General features: G+C 43.5%; 1 protein-coding gene across 4 annotated transcripts in view; it reads left to right on the top strand.

The window, feature by feature from the left end:
* Nucleotides 1-17,447, top strand: part of sik2a (salt-inducible kinase 2a) — a 253,352-nt gene extending 235,905 nt beyond the window's left edge. For all 4 annotated transcript variants that reach the window (XM_052040106.1, XM_052040107.1, XM_052040108.1 and 1 more), the window contains 4 exons: nt 1,608-1,768; nt 2,658-2,771; nt 12,982-13,073; nt 13,243-17,447. In XM_052040106.1, coding sequence (XP_051896066.1) covers nt 1,608-1,768; nt 2,658-2,771; nt 12,982-13,073; nt 13,243-13,819 — 944 coding nt within the window. In that variant the 3' untranslated portion in view covers nt 13,820-17,447. The remainder of the gene's footprint in view (nt 1-1,607; nt 1,769-2,657; nt 2,772-12,981; nt 13,074-13,242) is intronic.
* Nucleotides 17,448-24,872: the final 7,425 nt, after the last annotated feature.

Here is a 24,872-nt window from a genome sequence, read left to right as displayed (position 1 = left end):
AAAAGGGAAGATGTCCTTCCCCAATAAAGCCTGTTGAGCCATTTATGTTTTTACAACAATCTGGAGTGATAGAACATAGAACATTATAGCACAGGAAAGGCCCTTTGGCCCACGATGTTATGCCGACATTTTATCCTACTCTAATATCTATCTAACCCTTCCCTCCCACATAGCCCTCCATTTCTCTATCATTCATGTGTCTATCCAGGAGTCTCTTAAATGCTCTTAATGTATCTGCCTCACAACCTCTGCCAGCAGTGTGTTCCACAGCCCCACCCCCCCCAACTCTCTGTGTAAAAAAAATTTACCTCTGACATCCCCCTTATACCTTCCTTCAATCACCTTAAAATTATGCCCCCTCGTGCTTAGCCATTTTTGCTCTTGGAGAAAGGCTCTGACTGTCCACTCGATCTATGCCTCTTATCATCTTGTACACCTCTATCAAGTCACCTCTCATCCTCTTTCTCTCCAAAGAGAAAAGCCCCAGCTCGCTCAACCTATCCTCATAAGACATGCTCTCCAATCCAGGCAGCATCCTGGTAAATCTCCTCTGCACCCTCTCTAAAGTTTCCATATCCTTCCTATAATGAGGCGACCCGAACAGAACACAATACTGCAAGTGTGATCTGACCAGAGTTCTGTAGAGCTGCAACGTTACCTCACGGCTCTTGAACTCAGTACCCTGACTAATGAAGGCCAACTCACCATACGACATCTTAACAACCCTATTGACCTGCGCAGCAACCTTGAGGGATCTATGGATGTGGACCCCAAGATCCCTCTATTCCTCCAAACTGCTGAGAGTCCTGGCATTAACATAGAACGTAGAACATTACAGCACAGTACAGGCCCTCGGGCCCACAATGTTGTGCCAACATTTTATCCTGCTCTAAGATCTTAACCTTGTATCCTGCCTTCAAATTTGGTCTTCCAAAGTGTATCATTTTACACTTTTCCAGGTTGAACTCCATCTGCCGCTTCTCAGCCCAGGTCTGCATCCTATCAATGTCCTGTTGTAATCTACAGCAATCTTCTACACTATCCACAACACCACCAACCTTTGTGTCATCAGCAAACTTACTAACCCACCCTTCCACATCCTCATCCAAGTCATTTATAAAAATCACAAAGAGCAGGGGTCCCAGAACAGCTTCCTGCGGAACACCACTGGTCACCGATTTCTTGGCAGAATACGGTCCATCTACCACCACCCTCGTTCCATGTCGTTCCATGTTTGCTATTACTGATAATAGCTTTCCATTCCAGTTTTATTTAATTACAGGTATCCCACAATTTATTCAAGAGATATGTTCCTGGAAAATGTTTTGTTATGGAGAATTTTGTAAATATAAAATGCTGGGCAAAATACATTGTGGGTATTTTTATACAGTGTTTCCTTGAGCAGAAAGTGGTGCACTATTCATTTTTATTTAGCAAAAACTCATAAATTGAGAAAATATCCAAGGTTCTGTTATGAAAATTTGTAAATGAAAGTCTAACTGTCCATGAACTCTTCAGCTGCCATCATGGGATTTGAACCATGTGTCTGAATTATTAGTCCAAAATAGAACTACTAGGCCACTATTGACTTCTGGTTCTTCCTTTAGGTATCGTTGCCTTCCGCCAACATCTTCAGAACCTAGCCAGAACCAAGGGAATTCTGGAGCTGAACAAAGTGCAGATGCTTTATGAACAGATGAACTCTGATGCAGATTTTGACTCTCTACCAGCAACACATTTACAAAGCCTCCTCACCACCCACCACCAGGTAAACCTTCCTACCACTATGGTATCGGAGGCATGACATTTGACAAGCCTCCTGTGACTGGATTAATCACTTATATGCCATCATCAGTAGTATTGGGTTCCATACCATGACAGCACATTTTCTGATTTGCATAGCAGTTAATTAATTAAGAAAAAATTTGAGAAAAATTCTGAGCAAGGACAAACAAAATTAAAAACTGATTGCTGACCTATCATTTGGAACCTCTTTCAGATGTCTTCTGTTCTCAACACAAGGAACTCCTCCCTGGGTTGCTATTATTTATTTCTCCATTTGACGTCTAGAAAACTGAATTGGGATGGTGACCTCCTGTGTTTTATTTCCCCTGCATCACACTGCAGCTCCTCCCCACCTGGCCCCCAACATTCATCTTACTAATCCTGTGATACAGCCATCAGCATCTTCACCGAAACCAGTGAACATCAATCTTCCTATCTGCTGCGGCTTCCTTCTTTAGATTTTATTGGTGTCCCACCATCCACTCTGTGAAGTGCACCCTGAGTTCTATTCTCTGTTTCAATCATGATGTGAGCAATTATTGAGGCAGCCCCAAACACTCAACATCCATCAAACTGCAGACAGAAGAGACACTGCAGATGCTGGAAATCTGGAGCAACATACGAAATGCTGGAGGAACTCAGCAGGTCAGGCAGCATCTATGGAGGGAAATAAACATTGACTGTTCATCTCCCTTCATAGATGCTGCCTGACCTGCTGAGTTCCTCCAACATTTTTGTGCGTTACATCCATCAAACTATCCTCTAACACTAAGCTTTCTTATCCATTTCAATCAACATCTGGAGATTAAATGGTGCAAAATGAATCATTGCGCAAAAAACAGGAACTATATCAGTCTAACCTTTTCTTTCAGGATGAAGTTTTACAACAGCAGGAAAATGTAGCATTATTCCCCAATGGAGTGCATCCACACTTGTTGTCAAGACGTCAGAGCCTAGAAACACATTACTTGCAGCATCGATTGCCGGTAAAGAGCTTTATCTCTGGAACTAATTACAAGACAGTGCAATTTTTTTGAAAGAAACATCAAAACCTGATAAAGTGGAAAAAGAAGATGCAGTAACTGATCCTGGAGAGAAATAGAGTTAAACGTGGATGATCCTTGCTTTTTATTGTAGTATTTATCTTTGCTTTGTAAACCCTGCTAGGTTATTCTCTCCCCAGCACCCACTCACCAGAAAATAAAACGTTTTGATAAGTTGTTCACATTCATGAAGTGATCGGTGTTTCATCTGAACAGGGCGTACCTTAGAACGGGATAGAATAGGACCATTCAGCCACTCAGATCTGTGCTGGTTATAAAATGCACTATCCAATCTATTCCCACATTTTGGCCTGTAGCATTGTAAAGTAGGCAGTGCACACCCAAGCATGTTCAAAATGCATCGAGAATTTCTGCTTCTATAACTTTTTCTGGCAACATTCCAGTTCCTTAAACCACTGGTACTGTAGGTTTTCCTCAACTATCCTCCAATCTTTCAATCAATTGTCTTAAATCTATGGTTACTGTCTTCTCTGTTATTGGAAATAGCTCCATGCTACTCACCGTCTGGGCCACATCCCAATAAATGTCCGCTCAGCCTCCTCTGTTCCACGGCACTAACCCTAGCCGTTGTCATCAAAACTCTTCAGTCTTGTTAACAACCTCAAACCTCTTTTTAGCCTTCTCAAGTGAAGCGATGTCACAGTCCATTGGAAAATCCATGAAACTCTGAGGTAGTATATGTCTGTCCAATGTGCTGCTCCTCAGACGATGCTCATCCATCACTCTCTGTTTACTCATCTACTCTATTCCCTGGTTCTGCTAGGCTAAGATTTTAACATTTTCATCTTTGTTCTCCACCTCAGGCCATAACCTCCGTTGCATAAGTCGGGCAAGCATTGAAACTGACAAGCTGACAGACTTAAATTAAAACTCAAACTTCTTTTTAGAAGCAAAATAATCCCTGTAAAGAATGCACCAAGGCAGCCTGAAGTCTTAAACCTCTACATTAATAGTTAAGAAAACCGTTAATGTGGGTTCCCTTGCATCCTGGTGTTGTGATTCCATGTGATGTAGGACCAGGAGCTGAGGTCTGGGACGATGGCTGCTTGTCAGAGTTGAACAATAGAACCATAGGACAATACAGAACAATACAGGCCCATCAGCCCACCATGTTGTGCAGACATTCAAACCACTCCTAAGACAATCTAACTCCTTCCTACCACATATCCCTCTATCTTAAATTCCTCCATATGCTTATCTGACCATCTCTTGAACTTGTTCAATGTATCAGCCTCCACCACCACCCCAGGCAGCGCATTCCATGCACCAACCACTCTCTGGGTGGAAAACCTCCCTCTGACATCTCCCTTGAACTTCCCACCCATTACCTTAAAGCCATGCCCTCTTGTATTGAGCATTGGTGCCCTGGGAAAGAGGCACTGGCTGTCCACTCTATCTATTCCTCTTAATATCTTGTATACCTCTATCATGTCTCCCCTCATCCTCCTTCTCTCCAATAAGAACAGCCCGAGCTCCTTTAATCTCTCCCCATAATCCATACTCTCTAATCCAGGCAGCATCCTGGTAAATCTCCTCTGCACCCTTTCCAACGCCTCCACATCCTTCCTATAACGAGGCGGCCAGAACTGGACACAGTACACTAGGTGTGGTCTAACCAGAGTTTTGTAAAGCTGCATCATTACTTCGCGGCTCTTAAACTCGATCCCCCGACTTATGAAAGCTAACATAAGCTTTCTTAGCTACCCTATCCACCTGTGAGGCAACTTTCAGTGATCTGTGGATATGAACCCCCAGATCCCTCTTCTCCTCTACACTGCCCAGAATCCTGCCATTTACCTTGTATTCCGCCTTGGAGTTTGTCCTTCCAAAGTGTACCACCTCACACTTCTCTGGATTGAACTCCATCTGCCACTTGTCAGCCCAGCTCTGCATCCTATCAATATCCCTCTGTAAGCTTTGACAGCCCTCCACACTATCCACAACACCACCGATCTTTGTGTTATCTGCAAACTTGCTAACCCAGCCTTCCACCCCCTCATCTAACTCATTAATAAATATCACAAAAAGTAGAGGTCCCAGAACCGATCCCTGTGGGACACCACTGGTCACAGCCCTCCAATCCGAGTGCACTCCCTCCACCACAACCCTCTGATTTCTACAGGCAAGCCAATTCTGAATCCACACTACCAATCCTCCATGGATCCCTTGGCCTCTGACCTTCTGAAGAAGCCTACCATGCGGAACCTTGTCAAACACCTTACTAGAATCCATGTAGACCACATCTACTACACAACCCTCATCAGTCTTCCTGGTCACCTCCTCAAAGAACCCTCTCAGGCTAGAGAGGCAAGATCTTCCCTTCACAAATCCATGCCAGCTGTCCCTAATCAGTCCATGATTCTCTAAATGTTCATAGATCCTATCTCTTAGAATCCTTTCTAGCAGCTTATCCACCTCAGACATAAGGCTCACTGGTCTGTAATTCCCTGGACTATCCTTACTACCTTTTTTGAATAAGGGGACAACATTTGCCACCCTCCAATCCTCCGGTACGATTCCCATGGACAACGAGGACTCAAAGATCCTAGCCAACGGTTTAGCAATCTCCTCCCTCGCCTCCCGAAGCAGCCTGGGGAATATTCCGTCAGGACCCGGGGACTTACCTGTCCTAATATTTTCTAACAGCTCCAACACATCCTCTCTCTTGATACCTACATACTCTAGAGCATTACCCTTACCAACACTGTCCTCAGCATCATCAAAACCCCTCTCCTTGGTGAATACTGAAGAGAAGTATTCATTGAGAACCTCACCCACTTCCACAGCTTCCAGGCACATCTTCCCACCTTTGTCTTTAATCGGACCTACCTTTACTCTAGCCATCCTTCTGTTCTTCACATACAAGTAAAAAAAGCCTTGGGATTCTCCTTAACCCTACTCGCCAAAGCCTTTTCATGTCCCCTTCTCGCTCTCCTCAGCCCCTTCTTAAGTTCCTTCCTTGCTACTCTATATTCCTCACAAGCCCTATCTGATTCTTGCTGCTTACACCTTATGTATGCTGACTCCTTCTTCCTAACTAGTTGTTCCACCTCTCTTGTCACCCACAGTTCCTTCGCCCTGCTATTCTTTCTCTGCCTGACCGGGACAAATTTATCCCTAACATCCTGCAAGAGATCCCTGAGCAACGACCCCATCTCCGTAGTACATTTCCCTTCAAAAATGTCATCCCAATTTACACTCTCAAGTTCTCGCCTTATAGCCTCATAATTCACCTTTCCCCAATTAAATATCTTCCCATCCTCTTTGCTCCTATCCTTGTCCATGACAATGCTAAAGGTTATGGAGCAGTGTTCGCTGTACCCCAAATGCTCACCCACTGATAGATCTGTCACCTGACCCGGTTCATTACCTAAAACTAGATCTAATATGGCATCCCTTCTAGTCTGCCTGTCAACATACTGTGACAGGAATCCGTCCTGGATACACTTAACAAACTGCGTCCGTCTAAACCTTTGGCACTAAGCAGGTACCAATCAGTATTTGGGAAGTTGAAGTCTCCCACCATAATAACCCTGTTATTTTTGCATCTTTCCAAAATCTGCCTCCCAATCCGCTCCTCAGTATCCCTGCTGCTACCGGGGGGCCTATAGAATACTCCCAGTAGAGTAACTGCTCCTTTCTTGTTCCTAACTTCCACCCATACTGACCCTAGGGAGGATCCTTCTACATTATCCACCCTTTCTGCAGCTGTAAGTGTCCCTGACCAGTAACGCCACCCCTCCTCCTCTTCTCCCCCCCCCCCGCCCCCATCCCTTCTAAAACACTGAAAACCAGGAATATTCAATATCCATTCCTGCCCTGATGCCAGCCATGTCTCTGTAATAGCCAAAATATCGTAGTCCCATGTACTTATCCAAGCTCTCTGTTCATCTCTCTTATTCCTGATGCTTCTTGCATTTAAGTAAATGCACTTTAGCCCATCCACCTTACTACTTTTACAGCCTGTACTCTGCCCTTCCTCAAAGCCTCTCTACCTGTCAGATCTGACTTTTCCCTATTCCCTTCTTCCTCTGACCTACTCCTCTGGTTCCCTTCCCCCTCGCAAACTAGTTTAAATCCTCCCGAACCACGCTAGCAAACCTGGCTGCAAGGATATTGGCTCCCCTCAGGTTTGGGTGTAACCTGTCCTCTCTGTACAGGTCCCACCTTCCCCAGAAGATATCCAAATGATCCAAAAATCTAAAACCTTCCCTCCAGCACCAACTTCTCAGCTACGCATTTATTTGCCATGTCCTCCTATTCCTACCTTCACTATCACGTGGCACTGGCAGCAATCCCGAGATTGCTACCCTTGAGGTCATGTGCTTCAGCCTTCTGCCTAGCTCCCTAAGCTCACTTTTCAGGACCTCATCCCTCTTCCTACCTATGTCGTTGGTACCAACATGAACCATGACTTCTGGCTGTTCTCTCTCCCGCTCAAGAATCCTGTGGACCTGATCAGTGACATCCTGGACCCTGGCACCTGGGAGGCAACATACTATCCGGGATTCATGCTCACTGCCACAGAACCTCTTATCTGTTTCCCTGACTATTGAGTCCCCTACCACTACTGCCTTCCTCTTCTCCTCCCTTCCCTTCTGAGCAGCAGGACCAGTCCCAGTGCCAGAGAACTGGCTACTGCTGCTTGATCCCTGCAAGTCATCCCCCTCAACAGCCTCCAAAGCAACAAGGATGAGCAATGAACCTGTTAGGCTTCATCTTCCACTCTGGGAGAATGTGTCTTCTTATCCATATCTGAGTGCAGGAAAAGAAAGCTCTTATCTCAGAACTGAGGACTGTGTTTTGAAATAATGCAACTAAATTTTCCTGATAATATCAGAATGAGGGAGCCCTGTATATTGATTAAACAGCAAATCACAATCCCGTGCTGACTGTCAACTCACCTGCTCTCACCAATCTCCAACAACCAGTCAAACTAAAGTAACAACTTGATGTAAACTGGGCTAATAATCTCTTTATTTTAAATTATAGGGAATGATCTCATTGCAACACAGGATTTGATGAGGGCTTGACAGACTGGGTATTGACAGCATTGTTCCCCCAGTTGGGAATGTAGACATAGTTAGCCCACTCTCAGGTTAAGGGACTCGACTTTCAGCATGAAAAATGAAGGGGAAACATTTTCACTCAGACAGACCTCTTTGAATTACTCAGAGGCTGTGAATCTTTGGAATTCTCTGCTCAAAGAGCTGTAAGTGTACTGCTGATGGGTGATGAGATTGCCAGATCTTCGGGATGTGGGAGAGTAAGAGAAGATGTAGAAATTCACTCATGATCTTGTTGAATAGTAGAGCAAGCTCGAGGGGCTGTACCAGTTACTCTGGCTGTCACTTCCAGTGAGGAGTGCTAACAAAATGTGTATGGGAGGAATGTTCCTGTTCTCTTTAAATTAGCTGTGAATAAACAGCAAGAGTGAGATGTCGGTTTGCTGTTCGTGTTTCCAAAACTATTTCAGTCATCTTATTTGAGGTACTGCCAGATGCATATCAAGAGTGAGACAGAACATTACTATGCTGTTTGACCTGCAGAAATGAAAGGAAAATTAGATACAAAAACATTTCAAGTGTGAGTGAATATTATTTTGACACAGGTAGAATTTATTCTTTTTTTATGAATCAAAATATTAAATGTATTCCAGAAATAATCACCAAATTCTTGCAAAGTTTGAAATAAGCTCTGAATATTCATCTCTATAAATATTTAAGCTGATCAGAGTCTGTCTGTTCAGCTGTGTGAGCCTCTGATGCCCGAGTACTTCAGATTCGGGAGTGTGGAAGTGCAGATGTGTTACTGACGGGCACAGCTGCATCATGGGAGGTCAAGCTATGAAAAGAAAAACACAAAAATTAGACCATTTCTAACGTATAATTAAGCACTGTGACAAATGTTAAAAAATAACCTCATGCTGCCTGTGCCACGAGCTAGTGAGGCTAGAAATAGGAAGATAATGCAGCTAAATACGTGGCAAAGGAATTGGTGCAGGAGGGAGGGCTTCATGTTTCTCGACAATTGGGCTTTGTTCCAGGGAAGGTGGGACCTGTTCCGACGGGATGGTTTGCAACTGAACTGGAGGGGGAACTAACATTCTTGCGGGTAGGTTTGCTAGTGCTGCTCTGGGGAGGTTTAAACTAGATTTGCAGGGGGAGAGGAACCAGAGTGTTAGAGCAGATAGTGAGGTGGAGGAGGACAAAGGTCATGCGAGGACTGCAGGTATTGAAAGAAATCAAAGGTTTGTGTGTGATAGAAATGTTCTCAGGTGCATCTATTTCAATGCAAGAAGTATTGTAGGTAAGGCAGATGAGCTTAGGGCGTGGATTGGCACGTGGGATTACGACATTATTGCTATTAGTGAGACTTGGTTGGAGGAGGGGCAGGACTGGCAGCTTAATGTTCCGGGGTTCCGTTGCTTCAGATGTGATGAGGGGGTGGGGGGGATGAAAGGAGGAGGAGTGGCATTACTAGTCAGGGAAAATATCACAGCCGTACATAGACAGGACAGCCCGCAGGGCTCATCTACAGAGGCCATATGGGTGGAGCTGAGGAACGGGAAAGGTATGACCACACTAATAGGGTTGTATTGTAGACCGCCCAAAAGAGAGAATTGGAGGAGTAAATCTGTACAGAGATAGCAGACCAATGTAAGAAACCGAAAGTTGTAATAGTAGGGGATTTTAACTTTCCACATATTGACTGGGACTCCCACACTGTGAAAGGACTGGATGGCTTGGAGTTTGTCAAATGTGTTCGGGAAAGTTTTCTAAATCAATATATAGAGGTACCAATGAGAGAGAATGCAATACTTGATCTCCTTTTAGGGAACCAGACAGGTCAGGTGACAGAAGTATGTGTAGGTGAACATTTTGGATCCAGTGACCATAATATCATTAGTTTCAAGTTAATTATGGATAAGGATAGGTCTGGTCCTCGAGTTGAGGTTCTAAACTGGAGAAAGGCCAATTTTGTGGCAATGAGAAAGGATCTAGGAAGAGTGGATTGGGATAAGTTGTTTTCTAGCAAAGATGTGCTCAGTAAGTGGAAGGCCTTCAAAGGCGAAATTTTGAGAGTGCAGAGTTTGCATGTTCCTGCCAGGATTAAAGGCAAAGTTAACAGGCATAGGAAACCTTGGTTTTCAAGGGATATTGGGGATCTGGTTAAGAAAAAGAGAGATGTGTATAGCAGGTATAGGCAACTAGGAACAAATGAGGTACTTGAAGAGTAGAGAAAATGTAAGAAAATACTAAAGAAGGAAATCAGGAAGGCAAAAAGAAGACATGAGGTTGCTTTGGCAGATAACGTGAAGGTAAACCCGAAGGGTTTCTTCAAGTATATTAAGAGTAAAAGGATAGTAAAGGACAAAATTGGTCCCCTAGAAGATCAGAGTGCTCATCTATGTGTGGAGCCTCAGGAGATGGGGGAAGATCTTAAACAGTTTTTTTGCATCAGTATTTATTCAGGAAACTGACATAGTGGATATGGAAGGAAGGGAAACAAGCAATAGTGTCATGGAACATATAGAGATTAAAGAGGAAGAGGTGCTTGCTGCTTTACAGCGAATAAAGGTAGATAAATCCCCTGGCCCTGACATGATATTTCCTCGGACCTTGAGAGAGACTAGTGTAGAAATTGCAGGGGCCCTGGCAGATATATTTAAAAACTCCTCAGCCATGGGTGCGGTGCCGGAGGACTGGAGGGTAGCTCATGTTGTACTGTTGTTTAAAAAAGGCTCTAAAAGTAAACCAGGTAATTACAGGCCGGTGAGCCTGACATCATTAGTAGGTAAATTATTGGAAGGTGTTCTGAGAGATCAGATATACAAGTATTTGGACAGCCAAGGGCTGCTTAAGGATAGTCAGCATGGCTTTGTTGCGTGGTAGATAGTGTTTAACAAATCTTGTACAGTTTTTCGAGGAAAGTAGATGAAGGAAAGGCTGTGGATGTTGTCTACATGGACTTTAGTAAGGCCTTTGACAAGGTCCCACATGGGAGGTTAGTTCAGAAGGTTCAGACATTAGGTATCCATGGAGAGGTTGTAAACTGGATTCAAAATTGGCTGTGTGGGAGAAGACAGAGTGGTAGTGGATAATTGTTTCTCATACTGGAGGCCTGTGACTAGTGGTGTGCCTCAGGGATCTGTGCTGGAACCATTGTTGTTTGTTGTCTAATCAATGATCTAGATGATAATGTGGTAAATTGGATCAACAAGTTTGCTGATGACACTAAGGTTGGAGGCGTTGTGAACAGCAAGGAAGGCTTTCCATACCATAGAACCATACAGCACAAAACAGGCCCTTCGGCCCACCATGTTGTGCCGTCCATCAGACCACCCTCACACTACCTAACCCCTTCCTCCTGCATATCCCTCGATCTCACATTCCTCCATATGCCTATCCAACAAGCTCTTGAACCTGTTCAATGTATCTGCCTCCACCACCACCCCAGGCAGTGCATTCCATGCACCAACCACTCTCTGGGTGAAAAACCTCCCTCTGACATCTCCCCTGAACCTCCCACCCATAACCTTAAAGCCATGACCTCTCGTCTTGAGCATTGGTGCCCTGGGAAGGAGACGCTGACTGTCTATTCTATCTATTCCTCTCAATATTTTATATACCTCTATCATGTCTCCTCTCATCCTCCTCCTTTCCAGTGAATAAAGCCCTAGCACCTTAAGCTTCTCCTCATATTCAATACTCTCCAATCCAGGCAGCATCCTGGTAAATCTCCTCTGCACCCTCTCCAATGCCTCCACATCCTTCCTATAATGAGGCGACCAGAACTGAACACAGTACTCTAAGTGTGGCCTAACTAGAGTTTTGTGAAGCTGCATCATCACCTCGCGGCTCTTAAACTCAATCCCGCGACTCATGAAAGCCAACATCCCATTGGCCTTCTTAACTGCTGTTTCCACTTGTGAGGCAACTTTCAATGAACTGTGAATATGAACCCCTGCAAAGCTTGCAGGGGGATCTGGACCAACTGGAAAAATGGGCCAGAAAATGGCAGATGGAATTTAATGCAGACAAGTGTGAGGTGTTGCATTTTGGAAGGACAAATCAAGGTAGGATGTATACAGTAAATGGTAGGACACTGAGGAGTGCAGAGGAACAAAGGGATCTGGGAGTTCAGATACATAATTTCCTGAAAGTGGTGTTACAGGTAGACAGGGTTGTAAAGAAGGCTTTTGGTATCCTGGCATTCATAAATCAAAGTATTGAGTATAGGAGTTGGGACGTTATGATGAGGTTGTATAAGACATTGGTAAGGCCAAATTTGGAGTATTGTGTGCAGTTCTGGTCACCTAACTACAGGAAGGATATAAGTAAGATTGAAAGGGTGCAGAGAAAATTTACTAGAAAGTTGCCGGGTCTTCAGTAGTTGAGTTACAGGGAAAGATTGAAAAGGTTATTCCTTGGAATGTAGAAGAATGAAGGGAGATTTGATGGAGGTTTACAAAATTATGAGGGGTATAGACAGAGTAAATGTGAGTAAGCTCTTTCCACTTAGATTAGGAGAGATAAGTGCAAGAGGACATGGCTTTACAGTGAAAAGGGAAAGGTTTAGGGGGAACTTCTTCACTCAGAGTGGTGGGAGTGTGGAACGAGCTGCCATTTGATGTGGTAAATGTAGGCTCACTCTTTAAGTTTTGAGAATAAATTGGATAGATACATGAATGGGAGAGGTCTGGAGGGTTATGGACTGGGTGCAGGTCAATGGGAATAGCGGAATAAAGTTTTGGCACAGACTAGAAGGGCTGAATGGCCTGTTTTCTGTGCTGTAGTGTTCTATGGTTCTATATAATATAAAATGTTCAATTTTCATGCCTTGTCCTTCCCTCTTTCAGTCCCACAGCTCTTCTTCCAGTTTCAGCCTCTTGCACAGCCCTCATTTATATTGGCCCAGCATGGGTGAGCTTCCCATCCGCTGCCAAGATGGAAGGCTCCAAAATCTCTCTGTCTCTTTTCCTTTGATGCTACTTATAAGACACCTGTCTAATATCCCTTATATAATTTTCTGCCAGTGAAATGCTCAGTCAATTTTAATGCATTAATGATGCTATTGACATCTGTTAGTACTTGTTGCAAATTAAATACTATATCACTATACTTTACAGAACCCAAGCTTACTGAATAAAGCACAAAACAGCTGTCCAATGTATTGCAAGGAAACACCCAGGAGCCTTGAGCAACAGCTCCAGGAACACAGGTGAGGAGGCCCAGTATTGTCCCAAGCTGAGAGTTAACATTCCTAAATCACATGCCAAGGGCCAGAAAGTGCCCCATGGGATGATGTGAGATTCTCCTCGTGTTCTGTTGATAAAGCTTGTCTCAGGTTCCCTGTTGCTTCATGCTCATCTTGTTCTCTTACATTTCAGGTTGCAGCAGAAACGCTTGTTTCTCCAAAAACAGTCACAGCTCCAGGCTTACTTCAACCAAATGCAGATTGCAGAAGGCTCATACCCTCAGCAAACTCAACAGATGCCTGTACCTCACCCAGAAACGCAGCAACAGCAACAGTTTAGCATGGCCCAACCTCTGAGTCCAGTGCTGGAACCGTCAGAACAGATGCAGTGTGACCCATTCCTCAGCCAGCACTACAAGCTGCAGCTTTCACTGCAACAGATGGCACCTGTTCAGCAGCCAACACAACCTCCACTTCAGTCCCAAGTTCACCTGGAGCAGCAGCAGCAACTCTTGCAATATCCTTACCAGCCTTGTGATGTAGTCGGAGCCACAGCACCAGAGCTCGGTTACCCAGAACAATGTCCCTATGCTCTCAACCAAACCCAACAGGCTGCCTTGCCCTTGAGTGAAAGCCAGGCAAGTGAAGTTGCTGCTGACTCATCAGAGACCTACAAGAACGTAACTATCCCTGAACTGCCAGGACTTTTTGACTGTGAGATGATGGAAACAGTTGATACTCAACATGGAGGCTATGTCCTTGTGAACTGACTGAGTTATCTTTTCAGTGTACTTCACCGAGGAAGAAGGGATGACAAGAAGAGAAATGGAAGTCAATTTAGCTTGTACATTTCAAGAAAATACTAAAATTGATGACTTGTTTTCCTTCTTAAAGTGTAGCTGGGAGAATGAAAATCAACAATATAGAATTGGCTCAGGCCAGATCTCATTTGTTGAAGCAATCGTCATGTGGTTCTGTTGGCCCTTGGTGCTGAAAAGGAAAAGAGAGGCAGGAGAGGCAACTCTTAAGAAGCAAATGCACTTTCCTAAAGATGGTACCAACCAATGCACCAGGTAACAAGCACGCAACACTACATAGGAAGGATGCAGAAGCAGAATAAAGTGTATTGGTTCTGCCAACAAAGCAATACGTCACCAGGAAAACTTGAGTTCAAGAGCTGGGAAATTCACAAAAATGATATCATCCAAATTGAAAGTTCTCTACTGAACACCCATGTACCTCCCTTAATCCCTGGCCAATGCAATCTACTTGGGCAGACTGGGAAGTGTACTGCTTTAAGCTGTGACCCCAGGAAATAGAGTAACACTGAACTTGCTTATCTTACTCTGAGGTCTGGACATTGTAACCATCCCAGATCATTTAAAAAAATGCTTGACACATACATTTCACACCAGAGGTTGTTGCTAGATTACATTTAGCACTAGGATGGAGAGTTTTAATAAATATATAATTTTTGAAAAGTGCCTCCTGCAGGAGCATTTTATCTCTACACACCTCTGGACTCTGGAGGAGGTAATTAACGTGTTAGTACTTGTTCAGTGTTTGCTTTCCAAGGAATAATTCATTGTAATTTTGAATTTCGAATATGAGTTGCTGGTTGTTTATTAAAAGCTTTGTACACTTTACCTAGGGTTTTAGAAGTTATATGAGAAATAAGCTTTTGAAACAAAAACTGTTGCGTGAAGTGTGATGTGCTGTGCCTTTTTGCTTCTTTTAATTTAAAAGTAAAAGAAACACATTTCTGGAAAACAGTTTGGATAAACAATGCCCCATTTATACTGGCAAGTTAACCAAAGTCACTTCAGAGTAAATACTTCTGGTTCCACTATGTGGAGCTCAGGACAATGTCTCGCTGTGTTCAAATTGATCTGTATGTAAAGAGTAAAAAGCAATATTTATTAAATGTTTTCAAAAGATGATTGTACCATACATATACCGACATGGATGTTTTGTGTACTGTCAGAATAATGTAATTTCTTTTTCCTCTTGTTGAATTATCATACAGGCAGGAAATGATGCTGATGCAACGGTCAGGGTAGATTAGTTTGCAATACTACCTGGCCTAGAATTGAAGTCAGTTGGACTTCCTTGATACACAGGCCCTCACAGCTGCCAATTTTTTAGTGATAGATGGCACTGAATTTGCATTTCACCATGAAGAGTTAACATTATTGAAATTGCAGTCTAGCTAATCACACCTCAACCTTCTCTCCTCCATTTTAAAGGCAAGACCTCTGACCATGCTGCCCTGAGCAGAGGGCTTGCAAGTGCAGCATGAATCCATGCCTCCAGTGGGTGCCACGTGGTAGGTGATGCGCTGTATTTTGTTTGCAGTGTTCCTTTGAGTCAGGTGGTCAACAGCAGCACTGTCTCTCCCAAGTTTCTGAGTTCATCACAATTATGGAGCGTTGCCAAAAGTCGAATCAGTAACTCACTCCAAGGCATCATCCACTTTCACTCATTTACCCAGCCGGACGGGTTGGATAGTGGACAAGTGGTGATCTGTTTGTCTCCATGGTGCCTAGTGCCAGTGCAGTATCCCAGGGGTGAACAATGCCACGTCTTCCCTCTCCCTTCCTCCACAACTCCATCTCCCCACCCATTGCTGCCACCACCACACTGTCACATCTCATACTTGGATGCGATTGAGAGTAGAGTTGATTTCAAAGTGTGTTTTCCAGACCTCCTTTGGAATTCTGTAATGCTGGTTGGCACGTGACTATTCACAATCCAAGGAAACAAGTCACTCCTCCAGGGGTCTGCAATGATGCTTTCAGATCAACAGTGGAGTGGATCCACTAGATTCCCTTCCTTAATGACAGAATTTTCTCTCCACACCCTCACGCTAGTCCCAGGCTAAAAGTGACAAATTGCATCAAGTTCAAATCGCAGCCAATTCCTGTCCCCGTCCCTTTGCCACTGTCTCATAAGCAGAGGATTAAACGAAGCCTGATGATGCATTTCAAAAATACATTTCAATCAATCAAAGCGTAGAATTTTTCACTAAGCAATCGATATTGCCATAAAATATTCTTAATGTGTTGTTCAAAACCAGTGTTACAGCAGTGGAATTTAATTTCTAGGCTTTGATAAAACCTCTTTTCACACCCTCTGTGGAATGTGATTTGGATTTGGCTGTGACATCGCAAATCTTTTAAGAATGATGAAATTCTTCCTTGGTTTCTTGTGCTAAGTGTGCTATCTAGTAGCATCATCAGTCAGTGAAATAGCCTTGGCAGTATCGCGTTTTGATATACTATGTGGTGTATTGAACACTACAGTAGCTAGTGAGTGGGGTGACTTTCCAGACAAATAGATGTGAAATTGGAGCCAAGCAGTGTTAGACAATGAACTGTATCTAATGGAGTAAACAGCCTTTCTCTTAGCCCTTCTGGTTCCTCAGTCGCCTGTTCCCACACAATATTAAAGCTGTTTAGGAGAAGTGAATGTCCTTCAAATACTCTGATGTGTAGCCAGGAGCTTATGCCTGTTCTATACTCCCTAACGATGTCCAGTTAAACTCTCTCTGCTGCCTCTACCCTTCACCCCACACAGGCACAATATGGTTGTAAACAGAGCACTGTACATCAAGAGCAAAATGATGCAGTCCATGGATTTATCCAGAGACACTCACTTTCTTTCTCAGCCAGGGACTATAATCTATCCCAGTGGCACCTTGGCTTTCATTTTAAACCTGTTTTCATAAAACAAAAAAAGTCTACTGTCTGATTTCTGAATTTGCTGAAAGTGTTTTTACCTTTGTAATCTTTTAATACAATTAATACTTTGAAGAGACTTTGGTGCAATGTATAAAGGGTTAAGGTATACATGGAGAAAAGTGCAATATGTGTGGTACATAGGATGCATTCTGTTAAATAGTTGATGCTTCAGAAATGCACTAGTTCTATATGCTCTTGATGTATGAAAAAAGCTGCTTTTTTTTACAATTTGGTAATTAAACAATAGTGTTGTTTCTACAATAAAGAAATGTAATACACCTTATGGACCTTGTGAAGAAAATAACACTCTATGGTTACAATGAAGAACTGTATTATAATCGTGTGATGCTGCCTTTTTTCTGTCTGTGTAACTCAAAAGGAGAGAGTTGGCAGTCCTCGGTACCTCAAGAGCAAGTTTTTGTATGACTATGAAACAATGAGAGTGACATTTTTTTGAACTATTTGGCAGACTTCTGTACCAGACCACTGGAGAAGATGCTGCTGAGATAATGGCAGTTTGATAAGCAATCTTTGTACTGTTAACCAAAGGATAATTTAAATAGGTAACTTCAAGGATCTAACTCAATGCAGTTCATGTATTGGTCCAAATCCCAGTTTGATTGAAGCAAGAATAAAGGCTGTAGTGTTTTGAGCAATAGCACAGAGTGAGTGTTTTATATGATGGAGTGAAGGCTTGTATTTCTTATACTGCTTTGAGTTTTTTCACAACTTGATCTATACTGTAACTCCTAGATTTACAGGTATCCATCACTTGTATGAGCTAATTGAGTATTTGGCTTAGAGCATGGCTGCCTGACAAGTGAGCTCAATGACCTTCTTCTCGATGTGTTTGGACTGGTCAGGTGCATATTCTGATAGAGGTCTGGTCAGGCAGTGCTGCTGTAGCCCAGCTCAGTGCTCTACGTGACTTGCTCAGTTTGACTGCTGTTCATGATCACTACAAGTGTCAATACAGCACAGCAAATCTTTTTTCCAAATATCCAGCCACCGTTTTACCTGAAAATACATCTTGTTTGGCTGTGTGTGGTGAAAGACATCACAGCTCAATGCCATCTTGACACATATCTTTCCTGTGAGATGGAGGAAGGGATGCCACAGGCTATAGTCCAGGAGAAGCTTTGGATTATTTCTTGCTCTCTTCCAAATATCACATATGAACCAAAACAGCAAGACTTAAAATTTTGTGGAACTTTTCATTTCACGTTCAGATCATCGTGATGTGCATTACACGTGTCCACAGCATCTCACAAACTGCATAGGGTCATACAGCATGGAAACAGGCCCTTCAGCCTAACTGGTCCATGCCAACCAAGATTCCCATTTGCCTGTGTTTGGCCCATATCCCTCTAAACCTTTCCTATCTATGTACCTGTCCAAGTATCTTTTAAAAGTTGTTAATGTACCTGCCTCAACCACTTCCTCTGGTAGCTCATTCCATATACTGACCACCCTCTATATGAAAAAGCTGCCCCTCAAGTTCCTATACAATCTCTCCCCTCTCACCTTAAACCTATGCCCTCTAGTTCTTGATTCCTCAACACTGGGTAAAAGACTATGCGCATTCACCCTATCTATGATCCTCATAATTTTATACACTTCTATAAGATCACCTCTCATTCTCCTACGCTCCAAGGAATACAGTCCCAGTCTGCTCAACCTCTCTCTATAACTCAGTCCCTCAAGTTCTGGCAACATCCTCGCAAATCTCGCACTGTGATAATGACCAGATAGTCTGTCAGTGAGGGATAGTCATTATCCATGACACTGGGAATAACTCCCCTCCCTATTGTGTCTGTCTGAGAGAACAAATTGGGAGTATTTCAGTGTCTGATCTGTTCTGCCAGCATAGCCAAGATTGTTGGGTTCAAGTCTCTGACATAGAACTTGAGCCCAGAACCTTCTGACCCAGAGAATCTGCAGCCAATTGAGCCACAGATGGCCCAGATTTCAGTGGCTTTTCACTTTTGGTTGTTGACCCTATGTTCAAGCCAGGATAGAGTTTCACACACTTCAGGACTTTTTCAATAAAACTCTGATAATCCAGCATCTCGGATCTTTGGTGATGCAGGATTGGTAAATTTTCCAGGCTATTGGATATTACTCCTATTAATACCCCAACACACTTTTAATTCTTTTTTTAAGATGTTATTATAGTATAATTTTTTCAGTGAACCAGGAGACTTTAATGGGAGCATGGGAAATAGGCCACCAGTGAGTTTAGAAGGAGCAGAGCGAACGGGGGCTCCAGTGTGTTTAGTAGGAATGTAGGAAACAGGGCCCAAGTATGTGGTATGCAATGGTTCCCTTTGTGCTCACCATTGCAATGGAATTGAGAACCCAGAGTCCTGTGACTCGGCTGTAAGGCCACAACCATGAACCTATCCACGACCTTCAAACTAGAAATAACCAGCAGCTCCATAGTTCTGCAGTCTTTCATTACCCCATTATTCATGCATGAACAAGGACAATGAGAGTCCATCAGTGGAGGTGTTAAAGCAGCCTGATCCTGCCCTTGTCTGTTTGGCTCTTCAGCTCCCTAGCTGGGGTGGTGAGGCTGTCATTCATAGTGACCATCCTCAGTGAGTCACAGAGCCATCAAATTGTACACCACTGTAACAGGCCCTTCAGCCCACCACATCCATGCCAACCTTTTTTGCCCACCTAAACTAATCCCATTTACCCCCATATGTGCATTTCCTTCTATGCCATGGATATTTAAGTGTCTGTCTAAATGATAGACAATGTTGTTCCTTTATTCAAGAAGGAAAGTAGGGATAATCCAGAAAATTAATGGCCAGTGACTCTAGTGTCGGTGGGCAGGAAGCTATTGTGGAAGGGAAACCAGCCACCCCTCCATGGATTAGGTTTATACTTCTCGCTGCCTCAGGAAAGCAGCCAACATAATCAAAGATCCCACCCAACCTGGATATTTCCTCTTCTCCATCCTCCCATCAGGTAGAAGATACAAAAGCCTGAAAGTACATGTCACCAGACTCAAGGACAGCTTCTAACCCACTGTTATAAGACTATTGAATGGTACCTATTACGATAAAATGGACTCTTGACCTCACAATCTACCTTGTTAAGGCCATGCACCTTTTGTCTGCCTGCACTACACTTTCTCTGTAACTGTGACACTTTATTCTGCATTCTGTTATTGTTCTTCCCTTGTACTACCTCGATGTACTGATGTGATGAAATGATCTGTATGGATGGCAAACAAAACAAAGTTTTTCACTATACTTCAGTACATGTGACAATAATAAAACAATTTACCAATTCATTGGGGAAAATTCTTCAGGACAGGTTTTACGTTCATTTGGAAAACTATGACCTGATAGGGTATAGTCAGCATAGCTTTGTGCAGGGCAGGACATATCTTGCAAATTTGATTGAGTTTTTTGAGGAGGTGATGAAGTTGATTGATGAGGGTAGGGTAGTGGATGTTGTCTACATGGACTTTACTAAGGCATTTAACAAGGTCCCTCATGATAGGCTGATCCAGGAGATTAAGATAAGATAAGATTAGTATTGGTATTGGTATATTATTGTCACTTGCACCGAGGTACAATGAAAAACTTGTCTTGCACACCGATCGTACAGGGCAATTCATTACACAGTGCAGTTACATTGGGTTAGTACAGAGTCCATTGATGTAGTACAGGTAAAAACTATAACAGTACAGAGTAAAGTGTCACAGCTACCGAGAAAGTGCAGTACAATAAGGTGCAAGGTCACAACAAGGTAGATCGTGAGGTCATAGTCCATCTCATCGTATAAGGGAACTGTTCAATATCACAGTGGGGTAGAAGCTGTCCTTAAGTCTGGTGGTACGTGCCCTCAGGCTCCTGTTTCTTCTACCTGATGGAAGAGAAGAGAAGAGAGAATGACCCGGGTGGGTGGGGTCTTTGATTATGCTGGCTGCTTCACCAAGACAGCAAGAGGTAAAGACAGAGTCCATGGAGGGGAGGCTGGTGTCCGTGATGCGCTGGGCTGTGTCCAAAACTCTCTGCAGCTTCTTGCGGTCCTGGGCAGAGCAGTTGCTATCTTTATTAGTCACATGTACATCGAAACACAGTGAAATGCATCTTTTGCGTAGAGTGTTCTGGGGGCAGACTGCAAGTGTTGCCATGCTTACGGTGCCAACAAAGCATGCCCACAACTGCATTACCCATACATCTTTGGAATGTGGGAGGAAACCAGAGCACCCGGAGGAAACCCACACAGAAACAGGGAGAACGTATAAACTTCTTACAGACAGTGGCTAGAATTGAACCCGGGTCACTGGCACTGTAAAGCATTACGCTAACTGCTACACTAGCATGCATGCATGGATCCATGATGACTTGGTAGTTTGGATTTAGCATTGGCTTGCCCATAGAAGACAGAGGGTAGTGGTGGGAAGGTGTTATTCTGGCTGGAGGTCCGTGACCAGTGGTGATCCAAAGGGATTGGTGCTGTGGCCTCTGCTGTTTGTGATATATAGATGACTTGGATGAAAATGTAGCTGGGTGGGTTAGCAGGTCTGCAGATGACACAAAAATTGGTTGAGTGGTGGACAGTGAAGAAAGTCGTCAAAGGACACAGCAGGATATAGATCAGTTACAGATATGGGTGGAGAAATAGCTGATGGAGTTTAATCAAAGTCATATCAAAGTCAAAGTGGAGTTTATTGTCATATGCACAAGTACATGAATGCACAGGGGCAATGAAAAACTCACTTCAGCAGCATCACAGGCACACAGCATCAGAAACACAACATTTACAAGAAAAACATAAATTATACAAAATTATACAAGAAAGAAAACACATATAGAACAAAAAAACACATAGTCCATTGTAGTGCAAAGTGGTGGATGGTCAAACGTAAAGGGACAGTAAACAGTTAATGGGCAGGACCCTCAATAACACTGATGTACAGAGGGATCTTGGGGTCTGAGTCCACAGCTCCTTGAAAGTGGCAATGCAAGTGAATAGAGTTGTAAAGAAGGCGTGTGGCATGCTTGTCTTCACTGGTCAGGTCTTTGAGTATAAGAGTAAGGATGTCAAATCACAGCTATATAAAACTTTGGTTAGGCTGCACTTGGAGTATCATGTGCAATTCTGGTCGCCCCATTACAGGAAGGGTGTGGAAGCTTTGGAGAAGGTGCAGAAGAGATTTATCAGGATTGCTGGATTAGAGGGTATGAGCTGTAAAGTGAGGTTGGACAAACTTGGGTTGTTTTCTCTGGAGCATTGGAGGCTGAGGGGAGACCTGATAGAAGTTTCTAAAATTATGAGAGGTATTTTCCAAGGGTAGAAATGTCCAGTACTAGAGGACATGCATTTAAGGTGAGAGGAGAAAAACTCAAATGAGATGTATGGGGCAAATTTTTTACACAGAGAGGTAGGTGCCTGGAATGTACTGCCAGGGATAGTAGTGGAAGTAGATGTGGTAGGGGCATTTAAGAAGCTTTTAGACAAACAAATAATTATGCAGGGAATGGAGGGATATTAATCGTGCAGGCAGAAGAGATTTAATCTGGCATCATGTTCACCATAAACATCACGGGCTGAAGGGCCTGATTCTGTGCTCTACTGTTGTACGTTCTCTGCATGTCCTATGTTCTGTGCTCCACATCGCTTAAATGTGTTGATATCTGATTGCACCACCTTCTCTGACAGCGCATTCCAGATATCCACCACTCTCTGTGTAAAAGAATTTTCCTCAAATCCCCATCAATACTCTTCCCTCTAACCTTAAACCTCTTGTTTCTGATGGGATAAATATTCTGACAATCTACCCTACCTGTGCCTCTCATTATCTTATATAGTTGTATTAGGTCACCCCTCAGCCTCCTTCCCTCCTGGGAAAACAAAACCCAGCCTGTCCAATCCTTCCCCTTAACTAAAGTCCTCCAATCCAGGCAACATCCTGGTGAATTTCCTCTGCACTCTCTCCAGCACAACTGCATCCTTCCTACTGTGTAGCTATGAGAACTGCATACAATACTCCAAGTGTGGCCTAAGTGTTCTGTCCATTTGCAACATGACATTATATTATATTCTGTGCCCTGACCAATGAAGGCAAGCATGCCATATACCTTCTTCACAGCTGTGAATTTGAACCCAAGGTATCTCTGTTCATCAACATTCCTTAATGTCCTACCATTTACTGTTGTTCTATTCCTACATGACTCGCACTTTTCGGGATTAAATTCCATCCATCAACACTCTGACCAACTTTCCATCTGACTTAGTTCCTGCTTAGCCTTAGACACCCTTCCTCATTATCTACTACACCACAACTTTTCTGTCATCCACAAACTTACTAATCATACCTCATACATATACTGTACATCCAAGTCATTAATATATATCACAAAGAACAAGGTTCCAACACCGATCCCTGCAGTATACCACTTGTCACAAATATCCACTCAGAAAACATCCTTCCATAACTACTTTCTGCTTCCTATCACCAATCCAATTTTGGATCTAATTAGCCATCTCACCTTGGATCCCACATGCCTGAACCTTCTGGTTGACATTCTGGCCTACCAAATGGAAACTTGTCAAATACCATATGAAATTCCATATGGACTTTGTCTACCACTCTGCCTTCATCAATCTTGTAACTATGTCCCCTCGTACAGGATTCAACCCTGTCATACCCTTCAGGGTCCTGTGTGTTTCATAAGGGTCACCCCTCATTCTTCTAAACTCTAAAGAATACTATTCTAATTCAACCTAACAGTATCAACATCGATTTCTTCAACTTCTGGGAACCTCTCCCCTCCGTTTTCCCTCTCCCCCCCCTTTTGTTTTCCCTCATTCCTGTGGCCCCCTCATCCCTTTCCCCTTCCCTGCCCTCATGACCTGCCCATCACCTCCCTCTGATTCCCTACCTCCTTCCCATTATTCCATGGTCTACTGTCCTCTCCTGTCGGATTCCTTCTTCTCCAGCCCTTTGCCTCTTCCACCTCTCACCCCCCAGCTTCTCACATCGTTCACTTTCACCCCCCCCCCCTTTCCCCCACCCACCAACCTTCTCCCTCTCACCTGGACTCACCTATCACCTGCCAATTTGTGTTCTTCCCCCTTGCCTAACCTTTTTATTCTGGCTTCTGCCCTGTTCCTTTCCAATCCTGATGAAGGGTCTTGACCCAAAACATCAACTGTTTATTTTGTTCCATAGATGCTGCCTGACCTGCTGAGTTCCTCCAGCATTTTGTGTTTGTTGCTCCAGATTCCAGCATCTGCAGAATCTCTTGTGTCTAATTTCTTTAGCCTCTTGCGATAAGAAAATCCTCCCATCCCAGGAATTAGCCTAATGAATCTCTTCTGGACTGCCCCCAGAGCCAGTACATGCTTTCTTAAATAAAGAAATCAAACCTGTGCACAGTACTGCAGGTATGGCCGCACCAACACCTGGTACAATTGTAACAACACTTCCACCCTTCCAAATTCTAGTCCTCTTGCAATAAAAGCCAATATACCATCCGTCTCTGTAATGACTTGTTGCACCTGCCTGTGAACTTCTTGTGATTTGTGCACAACGACTCCCCTTGTACTTCACTCATCTGGAATTTTTCTCCATTTAAATAATATTCTACCTTTAGACTCCTTTTACTGAAGAAAGTTTCAACACTTTTCCACTTCTTTACAATCCACTGTTTTATTAAGAACTCAGTGAGTCTGAGAATGTCCCTTTGAGAAGAAGGTAGGAGAATGGTGCAGTGGGTAAAACTATCTCAGCTCTATAATCCAGGTTCACTCCTGACCTCTGGGGGTGTTCGTGTGGAGTTTGGACATGGTCCCTGTGGCCATGTGGTTTTCCTCCCTCATCCCAAAGGCACACAGGTTGGTAGGTTAATTCGCTGCTGTAAATTGCCCTGAGTGTGTAGGTGAGTGGTAGATTCTGTGGGGAATCAATGGGAAAGTGGGGAGAATAAATGAGACTAGTGTAAGTATGTATTGGATGATCAGCAGAGACTTTGTGGGTGGGGGCCTGTTTCAGTGCTGGATGACCCTAGCAGTTATCTACTTTCTTCAGTTCTTTAAAATAGAACTAAAATCCCAA

The sequence above is a fragment of the Pristis pectinata genome, chromosome 27 (genome assembly GCF_009764475.1).
Source record: "Pristis pectinata isolate sPriPec2 chromosome 27, sPriPec2.1.pri, whole genome shotgun sequence".
NCBI lineage: Eukaryota > Metazoa > Chordata > Chondrichthyes > Rhinopristiformes > Pristidae > Pristis > Pristis pectinata.
This window is presented reverse-complemented; position numbering and strand designations above follow the sequence as displayed.